The sequence below is a fragment of the Mandrillus leucophaeus genome, unplaced genomic scaffold, assembly GCF_000951045.1.
Source record: "Mandrillus leucophaeus isolate KB7577 unplaced genomic scaffold, Mleu.le_1.0 Scaffold208, whole genome shotgun sequence".
Lineage (NCBI taxonomy): Eukaryota > Metazoa > Chordata > Mammalia > Primates > Cercopithecidae > Mandrillus > Mandrillus leucophaeus.
Genome location: NW_012102121.1, coordinates 2,149,457 through 2,164,824, shown reverse-complemented (window position 1 = coordinate 2,164,824; position 15,368 = coordinate 2,149,457). Strand labels below are relative to the sequence as shown.

Sequence of the window (15,368 nt, the reverse complement as noted above, 5' to 3'; positions counted from 1 at the left end):
TGAGCTGAGATCCGGCCACTGCACTCCAGCCTGGGCGACAGAGCGAGACTTCGTCTCAAAAAATAAATAAATAAATAAATAAATAAATAATAAATAAAAGCAAACTGCCTGTAAATATAGGGTCAGGAGGCTAAAACACAGTACATGAACTTCAACGTAAAGCCCAACCCCGATATAAAATTAGGGCGTGTTCTTACAGGACTAGCAGCTTCCCCAAGGCTGCAGAGACCTAAGAAAGTCACAGCCATCTGCTACAGAAGGCCAGGTAAAAGAGGCAGAGGAGCAAAGGCTACCATGGAGGTGGCCAGACCAAAATATGCAAAGTCGTAAGTAGCATGGACACAGATTGGCTCTCTAAACCTCAATATACCTAGACTTGAGTGAGGTAAATCTGGAATAAATAAATAGAAGTCCTGCTTTCCAGAGCTAGAAACTACACATTAGCCAGAGTGGTAATTCATAAAGGGTTTGGAAAAAGTTCCTGAAGGACTAAGTTGCTTCACCACAGAAGACTCCTTGGGAAACTGGGACTGCCTTGCCTTCGGTGGTGATGCTGAGGAAGAAGGCAGAACTCGGTGCTCAGTGGGTTAAGGGGGGTATGACTCCGGTTTCCTGTGAGAAGGGATGACATCTGTCCAGGTGGTAATCAGAGCATAATGTTCACATAGCTGAATGAATCACAGGAGTGGACCAGGGGCTCGCAGGGAAGAGAGACACATGAGGCTCTAGAAATAGTTGGGGGCGAGTGTCTGGGTTGTGCAGTGTGGGGGTGGGGACAGGGATGAGAAAAGGGCCTCTCTCCTCTTCCTCTTTGCCTGCCCTCTTTCTCCTCATAAATCTCCCAGCACAGAAAATAAATCAAACTCCTGCACATAGCCTATCCTGTATTCTGTTTAGTTCTTTGCGCACCCTCTGTGGGCTCCCAAACAGCAAGGCCTGTGTTCCCACCTAGCCTGGAGCTAAGCACACAGCAAAGGGTTGGATAAAGAATGCCTTTGAGGCTGGGCGCAGTGGCTCACGTGTAATCCCAGAACTTCCGGAGGTCAAGGTAGCGGGATCGCTTGAGCTCAGGAGTTCCAGACGAGCTGGACAACATAGGGAAACCCCGTCTCTACCAAAAATACAAAATTTAGCCGGAAGTGGTGGCCTATGCCTTTGGTCCCAGCTACTCGGGAGGCTGAAGCGGGAGAATCGCTTGCTCCCAGGAGGCAGAGGTTACAGAGAGCTGAGATGGCGCCACTGCACTCCAGCCTGGGCTACAGGGCGAGCCTCTGTCTCAAAAAAAAAAAAAAAAAAGAAAAAGAAAAAAAAAAGAAAAATTCCTTTGGGACAAGAATGTGAGGACAAGGAGGAAGGGACTCGTGGGAATGGGGATGGGGGAGTTAAGGAGGATAGACTGGTCAGAATGAGTCCGTGGGGTAACGTGAAGAGATGGGAATGGTGGATAAAAGGAGAGAGGTAAGAAACAGTGGGTTGGGGTAGTATGGGAGAGGAGGCCAGGATTAGTGGGAAAGAGTAGGACAGAGTCAGAGGTCAGTGGGAGCACTTGCTAGAGGTTACGGGGGTGAGAAGGTTAGGGGTCAACAGATAAAAGATCAAGGATCAGTAGGAGAGGTATGATTAGTGGTCACTGGCGACGACGAAGGTCAGAGGTCATCAGAAGGAAGGTGTGCGTGCGTTACCTGCTTACGAGACTGTTTATGGGGAGCCTTCGCAGAAGCAGGAAGCATCTCAACCCCCGGAGAGTCTACAAAACGCTCCCTCGTCTGAAGACAAAAAGTTTGTCCGTCTCCTTGACCACACACAAGAAATCTGGACTCTCCACTTCAACTACCAGTCGCAAGTGTTCTTTAGGGACAGCCGTCGTTGTGGGTCTCCGTGCCCTTGCAGGACAGAATCCAACTCCCTGACGCGGTTACCCAGCAACCGCCCGGCAGCCAAGGCGCAGGCGCCTCTGGCGCGCCCAGCCGGCCCGGGAAGGAGGCGGGGTTGGGCGCGCGGTGAGCCAGTCTCCACTAAGCCCCGCCCCCTCAGGAATCGCAGCCGGGCGGTCGCGCGCCTTCGGAACTCCCGCATGTGGGTGGGGCTGGGGTCCCCAGACACCGCCTCCTCATGAATAATGCAAGTCCCGGGCGGTGTCCCGGACCCGGAAGTGGAGTTGCCGAGTCACCGCAGTGGCTGAGCTGCTGACAGGAGGCGGCGGCGGAGTAGGAGGCGAGGCAAGACCTGCGGCTCGGCCCGGCCACAGCCGCGGTAGTGCTAGGGAAGCCCACGGAGTCACGCCGGCTTCAGCCAGTCTGCGAACCTCTCGCCCCCGCCCACCCCTGCATCCGCCCGGCCCCTGCCAGCCCGACTGGTCCGGGAAGGCCTAGTCTGCACCACCCGCCGGGCTCCTGGGGCCGCCGCCCCGCGCGGTCCCGTCGGCGTCCCTGGCCGCGCCCGGCCCCTGGCCCGCTCGCCCGCCGGCACCATGATGGAGGAGATCGACCGGTTCCAGGTGCCCACCGCGCACTCGGAGATGCAGCCGCTGGTGAGGGGGCGGGCGGCTGGCAGGCCAAGGCCGGGAGGGGGCGTCGCTTGAGGGGGAGGGAGGGAATCAGGCCGGGGGGATTGTGCGGAGGGGCGCCATCGGATGGGGCAAAGAGATCCCTGAAAACGTATTGCCGGGGGACGGGGACTTGCAGGACAAGAAAACCGTGGGAGAATATGCTGGATGAGAGCAAAGGGACCTGTAAGGGCGGAGGGCACCGTCGGTGGAGGCAGAGCACCGTCGGATGGAACGGAGGGGGCACAAAGGTGCACACAGCTAGTGGAGGCCCATAGCGGGGGCTGGCGAAGGAACTGTCATGGGGCATCGCCGGCGGCAGGCCCAGGGGGCTGGGATGGGAGGTGGGGAGGCGTTTAATCCTAGAGGCCTGTGATGCTTAGGGCGGGGGAGCCGTCAGGCTAAGAGAGATTGGGAATCAGCTTTTAAAAGAGGAGGGGCCTGCCCGCCTGTCCACTGGATATACGGATAGGAAAGCTGGGCCGGGGCGAGGGACCCAGTGGGGGAAGGTGGTTGGTGCAGAACCTGGGAATTCCATTCTCCGTTGGCGAGCGCGGGCAGTCCAGGCTGGGGGCATCTAAACCGGGAAGGAGAGTACATGGCGACCAGATGGGGAATCGGGGTGCAGATGAGAGTGCTCGGGAACCGACGGGAGAGGAAGTGGGGCCGCGCTGGAGTTGCCTGTGCCCACTGGTTGCGAAGAGCCCCCATCATCTTAGGCCTACGTGCCTGAAGTCCTTGCTGGGCGCGGATCCTGCCGCCTGTCCGCGGTCCCGGAGTCAGGGAGGAATGATGTCATCGCTGCTGGCGCGGAGGGAATAGAAGGGGGAGGGCAACTCGGGTGCACCGAGGGTAGGCCTAAGGGAGACCATGCTTGCTGGCCACCGCCCGGGGGGCTACCTGACCTCGCATGTCTGTCAGGCAACCGGGTGGGAGACGTGGAGGCCTAGCCAGCTCGTATAGTGAAGGGGGAAGAGAAGGAATGTCTAGGCTGTGTTCGCTTTATCCCCCTGGAGCCTGAGCTGGAATTGGAAGGAGGCAAGGTGAGCTACAAACCCGAAAGTGTGGATGCCCCATTTCTCTGAACTGTGCTGGCTGGAGCAGAGCTGAGCTCTCCAAGTTCTGAAGCTCTGCTTCTGTATTAGGCAGGGTGGCCAGAAACAGGTCTACCCTTGGGCCTATAACCCCCTGGCTGACAGATGTGCTTTATAGCTTCCTGGAGGAGTAACCTACCCATTACAGCAGCCAAGATGGGCCTTGGCAGGGACCCATCACCGCCTTTTTGTCACGCCTTTTGGGGGATGGTAGAGAGAATTATTAGTGGCCACTTAGCAGGAGACAAAAGGCTTTTTCCCCCTTTCATGACTACTTAGACAGTTCTAAAAGCCAAAACAAAGAAGTTTTACAGAAGCATACAATATTAAACCAGAGAGAGATGTTGCAGGACTTTTTCCTAGACTCATGCCATCATTGGATTATTTGGGAGCCAGAAAATCCTGGAGAGAAGTCCATCCCATGAACTTAAAGAAGGACTTCGGGCTGGCTGAAGAGAATTTTCCTTTCTGAGTTCTCTTTCTAGCTAACCTGGCTTGTCAAACTAGATTGCGCTTCCAGTTCTAAGCATCTAATCAAGAATCAAAATAGAGGGTGGATGAAGGAAGAGGAGGTTCAAATGTGTCAGGAAAAGGAAGCAATGAGTTGTTTCTTGTCTCCCAGCTGGGGTTTCCAAAAAGGGAGGAAATAGCTGTTCAAGCAAAGGGGAGAAGAAATAGAGCCAGCAGGCTCTCTCAATTGTCCTTGGTGCTTCTGTTATTGCCTGAAATTCTGAATAGTGGTTTGGCTGGGTAGAGGACTCTTGAGCTGCTTCCGGTCTGTGTGGACCTGGAGTTGGAGAAGTATCTGTGGCAAGGAGGCACTTAGAAAAGCTCTGACTGCCTTCAGACCCTTTTAACTGCTAAAGTCACCCTTGTCTGCAAGAGAATATATATATATATATTTTTTTGAGACAGGGTCCCCCTCTGTCACCCAGGCTAGAGTGCAGTGGCATGATTTTGGCCCACTGCAACCTTCACCTCCTGGATTCAAGTGATTCTCCTACCTCAGCCTCCCAAATAGCTGGGATTATAGGCCCCTGCCACCACACATGGCTAATTTTTGTATTTTTAGTAGAGATGGGGTTTCACCATGTTGGCCAGGCTGGTCTTGAATGCCTGACCTCAATTGGTCTGCCCGCCTCAGCCTCCCAAAATGCTGGGATTACAGGAGCGAGCCACTATGCCCGGCCTGAGAATAGTTTATTGAGGTTGAGTGAGAGCCTTATGGAAATAGCAATATAGTCATCCCTCATTTGAGGGTCATAGATATTGCCCGGCTTCCTGACCTGTGTCCCCAGGTTGTATTCCAGAGGCACCTCAAAAATCCTTAAATCCCCTGTGTATTGTTGACCAGCAGAATCTTGTGTGATGTTTCTTCAGGGAGTCTTCATTTTGCGGCATAAAGAATTAAGATAGCCCAGCCTGGGAAACATAGTGAGACTCCATCTCTACAAAAATATTTTAAAATTAGCTCAGCATGGTACTGCATGCCTGTAGTACCAGCTACTCAGGAGGCCGAGGCAGGAGGATTGCTTGAGCCCAGGAGGTCGAGGCTGCAGTGAACCATGTTCATACCACTACATCCCAGCCTAGGCAACAGAGCAAGACTCTGTCTCAAAAAAAAAAAAAAAAAGAAAGAAAGAAAAAAAAATCAAGATAGCATGTCATAGAGGTAAAGGGCAAAAAAGAGGGCAAAATGGCTCTTTAAGGGTATTTGGATAGGCCATGAAAACCAGGGTCCCAGGCTCAGACTTAGCTATGACCTATTTCATTTTTTGCCATTTGTTGAGACCTCTAGGAAGTCTCTCCTCCTTCCTAGATTGTTTTTTCATGTATGAGATGAAGACAAACTATCTCTTTAAAGTTTAAACAATAGCTCCTCACTCTCCCTTCTAAGAATATCACAGAGACCTGATATCATTGATTCAGCAATTAATTTACCAAATAACTATTGAGCATCTGCTGTGTCCCAAATATTAAACTGAGTATTAGGGATAGAGTGGTTAGCAACACAGACACAGATGTGACCCTGCTCTTGAGCTCACAGTTTATCAAAGTTTGTTTCTCTTGCTCACTCTCTTTGTGTGATCCTCCACTGAGGACAGAGTAGGGGCTGACTCCTTAAGCCCCAAGGGAGCCAGGCAATGCTGGTGTCATCATTGCCCCTTTCTGGACCAAGCTGTATGGATAAAAGCTTGTCACATGGGCGCCATCATCAAATAACTCTCCCCATCCCATAGTGATGGGAAGAATCCAGAGGCCATTCCCTACTTGGAAAGATAAACTCTAGGGGGAGCGCGTCTTTATTTTTTAAATTATTTAATTGAAAGAGAAACTCAGGCTTGAAAAGAAGGCCTGGGGGCGTGTCAGAACTGGGAGAGAAGGCAGCCAGCAGATCTGGGTGTTTCCAAGGTGCTAATTTAAGCATTAGATCTCAGCTAGTGGGAGGAAGAGGAGGAGATCCCTGCCCTGTTATTGCTGCTGCTGTTGTCACAGCTGCATGGAGCCTCCTGTCTCTGGTGGGAGTTTGCCTGAAAGGAGTGACTTCCCTCCTTTCCCCATCACACCAGTTAATTGGCCTTGTTGCAACTCAGCAGCTGAACCAGGCCCAGGTCTATCCCTGAGAGGTCCCCGGGGTCTCTTCCTGTCTCCTTTTTTTTTTTTCTTTTGAGACGGAGTCTTGCTCTGTTGCCCAGGCTGGAGTTCAGTGGCACGATCTTGGCTCACTGCAACCTCTGCCTCCAAGGTTCAAGTGATTCTCCTGTCTCAGCCTCCCGAATAACTGGGACTACAGGCACATGCCACCACGCCCAGCTAATTTTTGTATTTTTAGTAGAGACGGGGTTTCACCATGTTGGCCAGGATGGTATCGATCTCTTGACCTCATGATCTGCCCGCCTGGCTTGCCAAAGTGCTGGGATTACAGGCGTGAGCCATTGCACTCAGCCTCCTATCTTCTTATGAAATGAGAGCTCCTCTTACAGACCTATCCACTGGACTCCATTCCTGCTGTATCTGTCTCTCAGACAATCCTGAGTGTTTCTGAGCGCAGATTCTCCCAAAGAAACTGCCAGGGATAGGCACATTTTGTGTGTCAGCTCTGTGTCTCAGTCATACACCTCACCGATCTAGAGAAGTTCCAGCAGCCCAAGGCTCTCTGTTGACCAGTTGGATTGAGTTTGGTATATTGTTTGTATGAGCAACAGGGATATTGCTCTCTGGCCCTATTGTCTGTCTGCTCAGCTTGTTGGTGTAGCCACACAGTCTATGTCTTCTCTTCTGCTGCAATTGGAGAGGAAGAGAATTGTTGTAAGAAGAACAAATGGAGCTTTTAAGCACTTAATTGTGTCAGGCAACACCCTGTCTCCTGTGCTCTCAGGGACTAAAGAGACTTAAAGAATGGCAAATGGCACCAGACAGGGTCTCTGCACAGCTGAGAGAAATGTTACTCTAGCCTCACTGAAACTAGGTTATTGGTTAACTCATTCATTTAGTTCACGAGCATCTACTCAGATCAGGTACTTTAAGGATACAGGGACAAGTAAGATCTCTCCAGTGGGTGGCCAAGAGAAGGATGGGCTCAGATGGCTATAGGAAGGTTTTTAGATATATGTCAAAAAGAGTAGAGATCAATGGAGTGTCATGACAAAGAGTGACACCCTCCTTTGGGAGAGGGTGAGGAATGCTGAGATTTTGACTCTTTGACTACATGAGCTTGGGAGGGAGTTTCAGACTCCTACTGCTTCCTGACACTCAGGGATGGATGGGGATGCTTAGGACAGGACATTTAATTCAGTGGGTAGGCCACAGCAGCTCCTGAAAGTGGCAGAGAGAACATTTTAAAGATAGCAAGTAGCCACTGTGGAAAATTGACCTATATATATTCTATGTTCTGGGCACCTTAAGTTGCCTCCTTGCCAGATGACTTTTCAATTTAAGGGTGGATTCTCCTAGTGGGTCCATGTGGCTCATGACTCAGCAGTATTTCTCAGGCTCCTGGGCAGAGGCACCCTTCTTTCCTGCCCTATATTACAAACTGAGGATCAGGTTTGTTCAAGCCTGCAGCTCCTTACTACTCATCTCCTCATCAAACAAACACCAAATAAGAACCTACTCTCTGCTAGATGTTGTTCTGGGCTCAATAACACAGAATGTTGCTCCAGTGAGATGCACAGCACAGTCCAGAACTCAGATTGAGGCACTACAGAATAGTGAGCACTGCAAGAGAAGAACCAGGCCCAGGAGCACCAAATGAAAGCAGGAAGGGCTCTCATTGAGTGATCAGGGAAGGTTTCACAGAGGCCCTAGGAACTGGCCCTAGGAAGAGTACTAGAAGCTTGGCAGACTGACAAAATGAGGCTAAGCCAAGAAAGGGCATGGAAGAAGAAACAAAAGAGCGCATTTGGAATGAATGAAGAGTTATAATTAAGGGAATAACATGATCAAATCTGAGTTTAGGTTATCACTCCAGTGGTGGATGAGAGATTGGAGAAGATGAGATTGGAAGTTGGAAAATGAGTACAGACCTGGGTATAATAATTCTGCTAGGAGATGATAAAGGCCTGCAGAAGCAGAGAAACATGGTGGGACAGATACACAAATACTAATAAGGTGGAATAGGCAGGATATGATATCTGTTGGGAGGTGGAATGGAGAGGTAGAGAGTTAAGGATGACTCTTAAGTTTGTGGCATGGACACGTGGATGGAGGAAGAGACCATCACCACCTCAGGAAACTCAGGAGCCCATGTACCTTTTGGTCTCAGGGACTTCTTATAACAGAAAGGGCTGCTGTTTTTCTTTGCTCTACTGCTGAAGCTACATTTTTGGAGTTATGAGGAACCCAGAAGTCCTAGAAAACCAAAGGTCAGAGCGGCACTGGTCCTCCATCCGCCTCAAAAGGGCTGCTGAGAAACACGCTCATCTGCCAGTGAATACTTCTCCCCTGCAACCTGCTTTGATGAATTCAAGAGAATTGGTGGTAGCAGCAAGGAGCCATAGTGGGTTTTGTTGTTGTTATTTTCTTTCCAGTAGCACTTTGATGAAGAAAAAATAAAATCCTTTGTTGCCTGAGTGCTTTATGTTGCAGTTTCTGGCTTTGCCTTTTACTATCATTCTAGTCAAATCTATGGTTTTTTTTTCTGACTGATTAAGCTGGGCTCTTTCACTGATTCCTTCTGGAATGGATATGTGTATTACTACATCACTGCAAGAGTCATAATGGAAAAGGATGTGTACTTCCCTTTTCTGAGACCAGCCTGAAAATCTGCAGTTGGGTAGAAGCAGAGCCCAAGTTGCTTCTTCCAGACAAGGTGTACCAAAGGAGCAGAATTCTGGGGCGAGATCACTCAGAGGTGACTTGGCTTCTCAGAGGGCCCAAATGTGGCCTCTGTGGGTAGGTGCTTCTGTGGTAGCTGGGGTTCAGGCTGAGTCATTCCCAACCCCAGCTGCCTGCTGCCCTTGAGTGCCTATATAGCCCAGCGTGAGCAGAAATGGAAAACAGGCTTCTTCACTCAAACCTGATTAGTCTCAGGGACCCTCTTACCTCCTTAAAAAGGCAGGTGGAGCCTTGTATCTGGAAAGGGAACATGGGAAATGTAGCTTCTTGGGCTTAGTTGCTTTGTGCCTTCCTAGAGACCTGGGAGAACTGGTTCAGGGAGCTACAGAGCATGTGGGAAGGGGAGAATTGGGCTGAGGCAGATAAATAGAGGTGCTGGTTGAAGGAAGCAAGAGGTGTGGCTCAGCAGGGTCCCAAGTCATTGTTTCTTACGGAGGCTCTGGTGGGAATCTGGCTTTCTGGGCAGGAGGAAGGAAGGAAAGAAGGAAGGAAGGAAGGAGGGAAGGAGGGAGGGAAGGAAGGAAGGAGGGAGGGAGGGAAGGAAGGAAGAAAGGAAGGAAGGAGAACAAGCTCTGGATTTGAGTCTGCTCTGGAGTTTAGAAATTGGCACATGACCCACAGGCCTCACTGTGGGACAGTCAAATCAACTTCTGGCTGCAGGGAGGGACTCTGGAGTAGGGAAGTTGTCTAGGAAAGAGGCCTGTAGCGTCTGGTCTGGGAGAGAGGGTAGACACATGCCCTCAGGAGTTTCCTCCTAGGCTATACATTCTCAGGAGAAAGTTCAAGCAAATCTATACTTGTATTTGTTGTTTTTTTTTTTTTTTTTTTTTTTTTTTTTTTTTTTTTTTTTTTTTTTTTTTTTGAGACAGAGTCTCGCTCTGTCGCCCAGGCTGGAGTGCAGTGGCCGGATCTCAGCTCACTGCAAGCTCCGCCTCCCGGGTTCACGCCATTCTCCTGCCTCAGCCTCCCGAGTAGCTGGGACTACAGGCGTCCGCCACATCGCCCGGCTAGTTTTTTGTTATTTTTTAGTAGAGACGGGGTTTCACGGGGTTAGCCAGGATGGTCTCGATCTCCTGACCTCGTGATCCGCCCGTCTCGGCCTCCCAAAGTGCTGGGATTACAGGCTTGAGCCACCGCGCCCGGCCTGTATTTGTTGTTATTATTGTTATTCAGAGATAGCAAATTGAGGATCGGATGGTTGTGATTATTGAAGGTCAATTTTAAGTTTTTGTGATGGTGGTGAGGTATGTGAGTGTGCGTGCAAGAAAGAGGGGACATACAGCTATGAATGGTGTTTTCTGAATGACCATTTCAGCCCTAAGGCTAAACATATGACAAGAGGCCACCTCAAGGCAGAAACAAGACCAGTGATTGTGGCTCCTCGCCTGGTTTTGCTTGATTTGGCCACCAGATTCTTGGCTGTTATAAGTAGAGTATATCCCATCTATTGAGAACAATACCTGAAGGAGCATTTTAAGATTTATTGAATTGGCCGGGCGCGGTGGCTCACGCCTGCAATTCCAGCACTTTGGGAAGCCGAGGCAGGTGGATCACGAGGTCAGGAATTCAAGAACAGCCTGGCCAAGATGGTAAAATCCTGTCCCTACTAAAAATACAAAAATTAGCCAGGCATGGTGGCGAGCACCTGTAATCCCAGCTACTCGGAAGGCTGAGGCAGAAAATTGCTTGAACCCAGGAGGCGGAGGTTGCAGTGAGCCGAGATTGCACCACTGCACTCTAGCCTGGGCAACAGAGCAAGACTCTGTCTCCAGAAAGAAAAAAAAAAAGATTATTGAATTAACTACATGCAAACTGTGGAGTGAGAACCACATATATTTCACTATGTAGTTAAACATAATCATATACGAGCTATAAATTATAGTTCTCCCTACTTTTTTTTTTTTGATACAGGGTCTCTGTCACCAAGGCTGGAGTGCAGTGACTTAATCTTGGCTCACTGCAACCTCTGCCTTCCAGGCTCAAGCGATCCTCCCGCCTCAGCCTCCTGAGTAGCTGGGACTACATTCACGCGCCACCACGCCCAGCTAATTTTTTGTAGTTTTTGTAAAGAAGGGGTTTCGCCATGTTGCCCAGACTGGTCGCAAACTCCTGAGCTCAAGCGATCTATTCACCTTGGCCTCCCAAAGTGCTGGGATTACAGGTGTGAGCCACCATGCCTGACCTAGTTCCCATATTAATTTCCCATTTTATCCTTATGAAGGAATTGGTGAAGCCCTTGGCCACACGCCATGCATGGTTTAGACCAGGATTTCTTATAGTATTCTATTAGGAATATTGATCCTTTGGGATGCTTTATGGGGGAAAAACGCTCCATAGAAAAATTTCTTTGGGAAAGACTATATGCTCTATCCCATCACAATGCCCACTGACATTTTAAAGGCTCTGAGATGTCCTGCAGTAAAGAAACCTTTTCAACTTTGTTTAATTCAATGTTTCCCAAGCTTATTTAACTGTAGAACCTTTTTTCATGTTACATCTGTTAACATCTTACAGAACCAATGTGTTTCATGGAATATACTCTTCGAAAAACTTTAGCTTAGAAATTAGTATCTGTGCTGATCCAGTCTAGATTTATAGTCTTCCTAGTTCCTTTTTAAATTTATTTTATTTTTTTTTTTTTGAGACGGAGTCTCACTCTGTTGCCCAGTCTGGAGTGCAGTGGCGCAATCTCAGCTCACTGAAAGCTCTGCCTCCCGGGTTCATACCATTCTCCTGCCTCAGCCTCCCAAGTAGCTGGGACTACAGGCATCCACCACCGCGCCTGGCTAATTTTTTGTATTTTTAGTAGAGACAGGGTTTCACTGTGGTCTTGATCTCCTGACCTCGTGATCCGCCCTCCTCTGCCTCCCAAAGTGCTAGGATTACAGGCATGAGCCACCGCGCCCGGCCTTCCTAGTTCTTTTGAGTGTCTTTTTTAACCCACACCATTTTTCCTATGCTAGTGTTTAATGGGATGTTGCTGATTTGTTTCAGGGTCTGAACTTGCTGCTATCAGTAGGAAGCGCTTGGTGAACTTTGGTTAGGTGCACAGGCAAATACCAAGTGCCTTGTTTTTCTCATAATATTTCTAAGGGAGTTTTATTTCCCTTATATCCCTCTACCAAATGTTGTTTTGATGCTTATTTTTTTGGACGGCTTTATTGAGATATATATTCTATACGTTAGCCATGTAGTACTTTACTTTTTTTTTTTTTTTTTGAGACACAGTCTCACTCTGTCTCCTACAGCCTTGACCTTCCCAAGCTCCCACCTCAGCCTCCCAACTAACTAGAACTACAGGTGTGTACCACCATGCCCAGCTAATTTTTGTATTTTTCTGGTAGAGATGGGGTTTTGCCATGTTGCCCAGACTGGTCTCAAACTCCTAGGCTCAAGAGATCCACCTGCCATGTCCTCCCAAAGTGCTAAGATTACAGGTGTAAGCCACGGCATCCAACTAGTACTTTACTTTTAAACCGGTGTGGCTATCCCATGGCTGAGTTAGTTCTTTTTGGTTTTTTTTTGTTTGTTTGTTTGTTTTTAATAGTGTTTGGGGAACAGGTGGTTTTTGGTTTCATGGATAAGTTCTTTGGTGCTAATTTCTGGGATTTTGGTGCATGTGTCACCCTAGCAGTGTACAATGTACCCAACGTGTAGTCTTTTATCCCTCACCGTTCGCCCACCCTTCTTCCGTGAGTCCCCAAAGTCCATTATATCATTCTTATGCCTTTGTGTCCTCATAGCTTAGCTCCCACCATGGCCTAGTTCTATTTCTCATTTTTACCTTGGGCTGTGCTCTGTGCTTTTATGTCCTGCCAAGCAGTAGAGAAGATAAAGATAATCCAAATCTTTTATCAGGAAGAATCCCATCTCAATTGAGATTTAAGGTGAAAAGTGGATTCCCAGATTAGGGGACGTTTCAGTCCTTCCTTTGCAGTATCAATAAATGTTCCCACTGTTCACAACAGCTCAAGAGACATTCCTGCATAATTATTTTATACCCTCCTACTCCACAGGCTGCATAAAGCATGGATGATAAACAGGCATTACTCTTCATGCTAATGCCCCTTGATCAGTAGTTGCTGCTTAGAGCATTGTGTTAAGATGGATGCTAAGGCAGAGTCCTGGTTCCATATGAAATACTGACATGGTTTGGTTGATTTTCCATGTCTGCTATGGTCTTCAGCAGGGGGAACAACAGTTCTAGTATTCTGCTTGCCATCTCAGCAGCCCTGAATCATCATAGTTATCCTGGACGAAGAACACAGGAAAGGCGAACTCTTAGGGATGTTAGCCAGCCAAGCAATCTGTTTCACTGAGAGGCTAAAGTCTTATGATATGGCTCCTTAAGAAATGAATAAAGGGGCCAGGTGCAGCAGCTCATGCCTGTAATCCCAGTGCTTAGAGAGGCCAAGGCAGGAGGATTGCTTAAGGTCATGAATTCGAGACCAGCCTGGGCAACATAGTGAGACCCTGTCTCTACAAAAAATTAAAAAGTAGCCAGGTATGATGATGCATGCCTGTAGTCCTAGCCATTAGGGAGGCTGAGGTGGGAGGATGACTTGAGCCCAGGAGTTCGAGGCTGCAATGAGCTATGATTGTACCATTACACTCTAGCCTAGGCAACAAAGCAAGACCCTGTCTTTAAAAAAAAAAAAAGAAGAAGAAGAAAACTGTTTTTTTCTACTTGATCTTCAGCACTTGTTTCTGAAGTATTGAATTAATGTAAAGTTTAAAATCCTTTTGAAATAAATAGGCCAGGTGAGAGGGAGTAACCTTGACTCTGCTGAGCAGATAAGAGGGGGAAAGAAACAGATTCAGGAAAAGATCTCATGAATTTCATATGAGTGGTTGACCACACTTAATATGAAATTATAAGCCCTTGACCAAAGGAGCAAGAAGGAATAGGCTACAAGAAGAGACCCATAAGCCAGAAGTTATTGGTGTGGAAAGGCCCTTTTATAGGTTATACAGCCTTAGCACTCTTTTGTTTACCCAGGCTAAACAGGCCTGATTTTTCTTCTTACCATTTCCTGGGACACTGACTTCCAAATCCCCAGTCATCCTAGCTGCCCTAGTGGATACTTTTACGTTTCTCACCCCTGAAACTGAACACAGAGCTCTCCATGTGATCTGCACAGCACAGATTATTGTGGGACTGCCACTACCCATAATATTGATATTGTACTTCTATTATTGTCAATTGAGCTTCCATGATCATATTTAATAGCCATCCCTATTGTTATATTGAACTCAGAACATATCTGGAATAGAGTAGCCCTTTCCCTCAGCAGTGTAAAATCAAGGCAAGAACCTAGAATCACATCTTGAGCTAGGCTTACTGCCAAAATAGGTAAGAGTCCACTGAGGATAGTAAGATGATGGTTCCACATTTATTAGAAACTACACCATATGTGTGTAATGTGACTCTTATTCTCAGAAAGGTAGCTGGCTGAGTTCAGCAAGACGGAATTTCAATAGGAATCTAGGGAGGCTGTGTGATTGGAGAAGGTAGGGACCTTGAGTGGACAGAAAGCTTAATATAAGTCCACTATATAACAAAGCTAATGTGCTATTGGACTACATTAATAGAAGCATGGAGTTCAGTTCCTAGGAGGTAATCATCCTACTCTGCCCTGTTCTGTACTGGTCAGCACCATCTGAAGTCCTGCATTCTATACTGATATCATCATTCAAGAGATTGGGTGACTAGAATAATGAAGGGAGTCAAAACCATGTCATGTGAGAATAGTTGGAAGAACTGAGCTATTTGGCCTATGAATAAGCAGTTTCAGATGAAGCATTTTAAGATTTTCAAATACCTAAAGGACTGGGATTAGGAAAGAAAAGGAGGGTAGACTTCATGTTATCTGTAGCTTCACAGGGAGAACCAGAGCCATGGTGGGAATGTGAATGTGTTCTTATCTCACATTCTCTATGGTAGCAGTTCTTAAACTGGGCCAGAGGCCAGGACACCAGGAAGACACATTGCTCTGTGCAAATGCCCTAGTCTTTCCAAAGTAGATGCTAGGAATAATATTCTAGCAGTAAACATGGCTCTGTTATGTGTGTGTACTATAAACGTGTCCAAAAATCCACCATGGAACTTAGCATAAGCAGCACATTTCTAGTTTTCTGTCAGTGTTTGCTAATCTTTCCTATATATCAAGGCCTGTCACAAAAACACCATCTTCTTCATGCATCCCTTTCTTTCCTTCAGTGAGATATGAGCTCTCCATTTACCTGTCCTGTGGCCCTAATACCTTGTCATTGTGTAAAGTTTATGGGTACAGTGTCTTATCCCTGTCTTTAATTCCCCCCTTCTTTTTTTTTTTTTTGAGACAGAGTCTGTCTGCCCAGCTCTGTTGCCCAGGCTGGAGTGCAGTGGCACG

At 47.9% G+C, this 15,368-nt stretch overlaps 2 protein-coding genes across 9 annotated transcripts in view; one reads left to right on the top strand and one right to left on the bottom strand.

The window, feature by feature from the left end:
* The window catches only part of DNAI1 (dynein, axonemal, intermediate chain 1), a 64,363-nt gene extending 62,381 nt beyond the window's left edge, over window positions 1-1,982 (bottom strand). For 2 of the 3 annotated variants that reach the window (XM_011980046.1, XM_011980049.1), the window contains exon 1: window positions 1,683-1,982. In XM_011980046.1, coding sequence (XP_011835436.1) covers window positions 1,683-1,730 — 48 coding nt within the window. In that variant the 5' untranslated portion in view covers window positions 1,731-1,982. The remainder of the gene's footprint in view (window positions 1-1,682) is intronic. The other variant, XM_011980050.1, reaches the window with a different exon arrangement.
* Window positions 1,983-2,129: 147 nt separating this feature from the next.
* The window catches only part of FAM219A (family with sequence similarity 219, member A), a 58,502-nt gene continuing 45,263 nt past the window's right edge, over window positions 2,130-15,368 (top strand). For 4 of the 6 annotated variants that reach the window (XM_011980055.1, XM_011980054.1, XM_011980052.1 and 1 more), the window contains exon 1: window positions 2,130-2,530. In XM_011980055.1, the coding sequence (XP_011835445.1) occupies window positions 2,471-2,530 (60 nt within the window). In that variant the 5' untranslated portion in view covers window positions 2,130-2,470. The remainder of the gene's footprint in view (window positions 2,531-15,368) is intronic. The other 2 variants (XM_011980056.1, XM_011980053.1) reach the window with 1 other exon arrangement.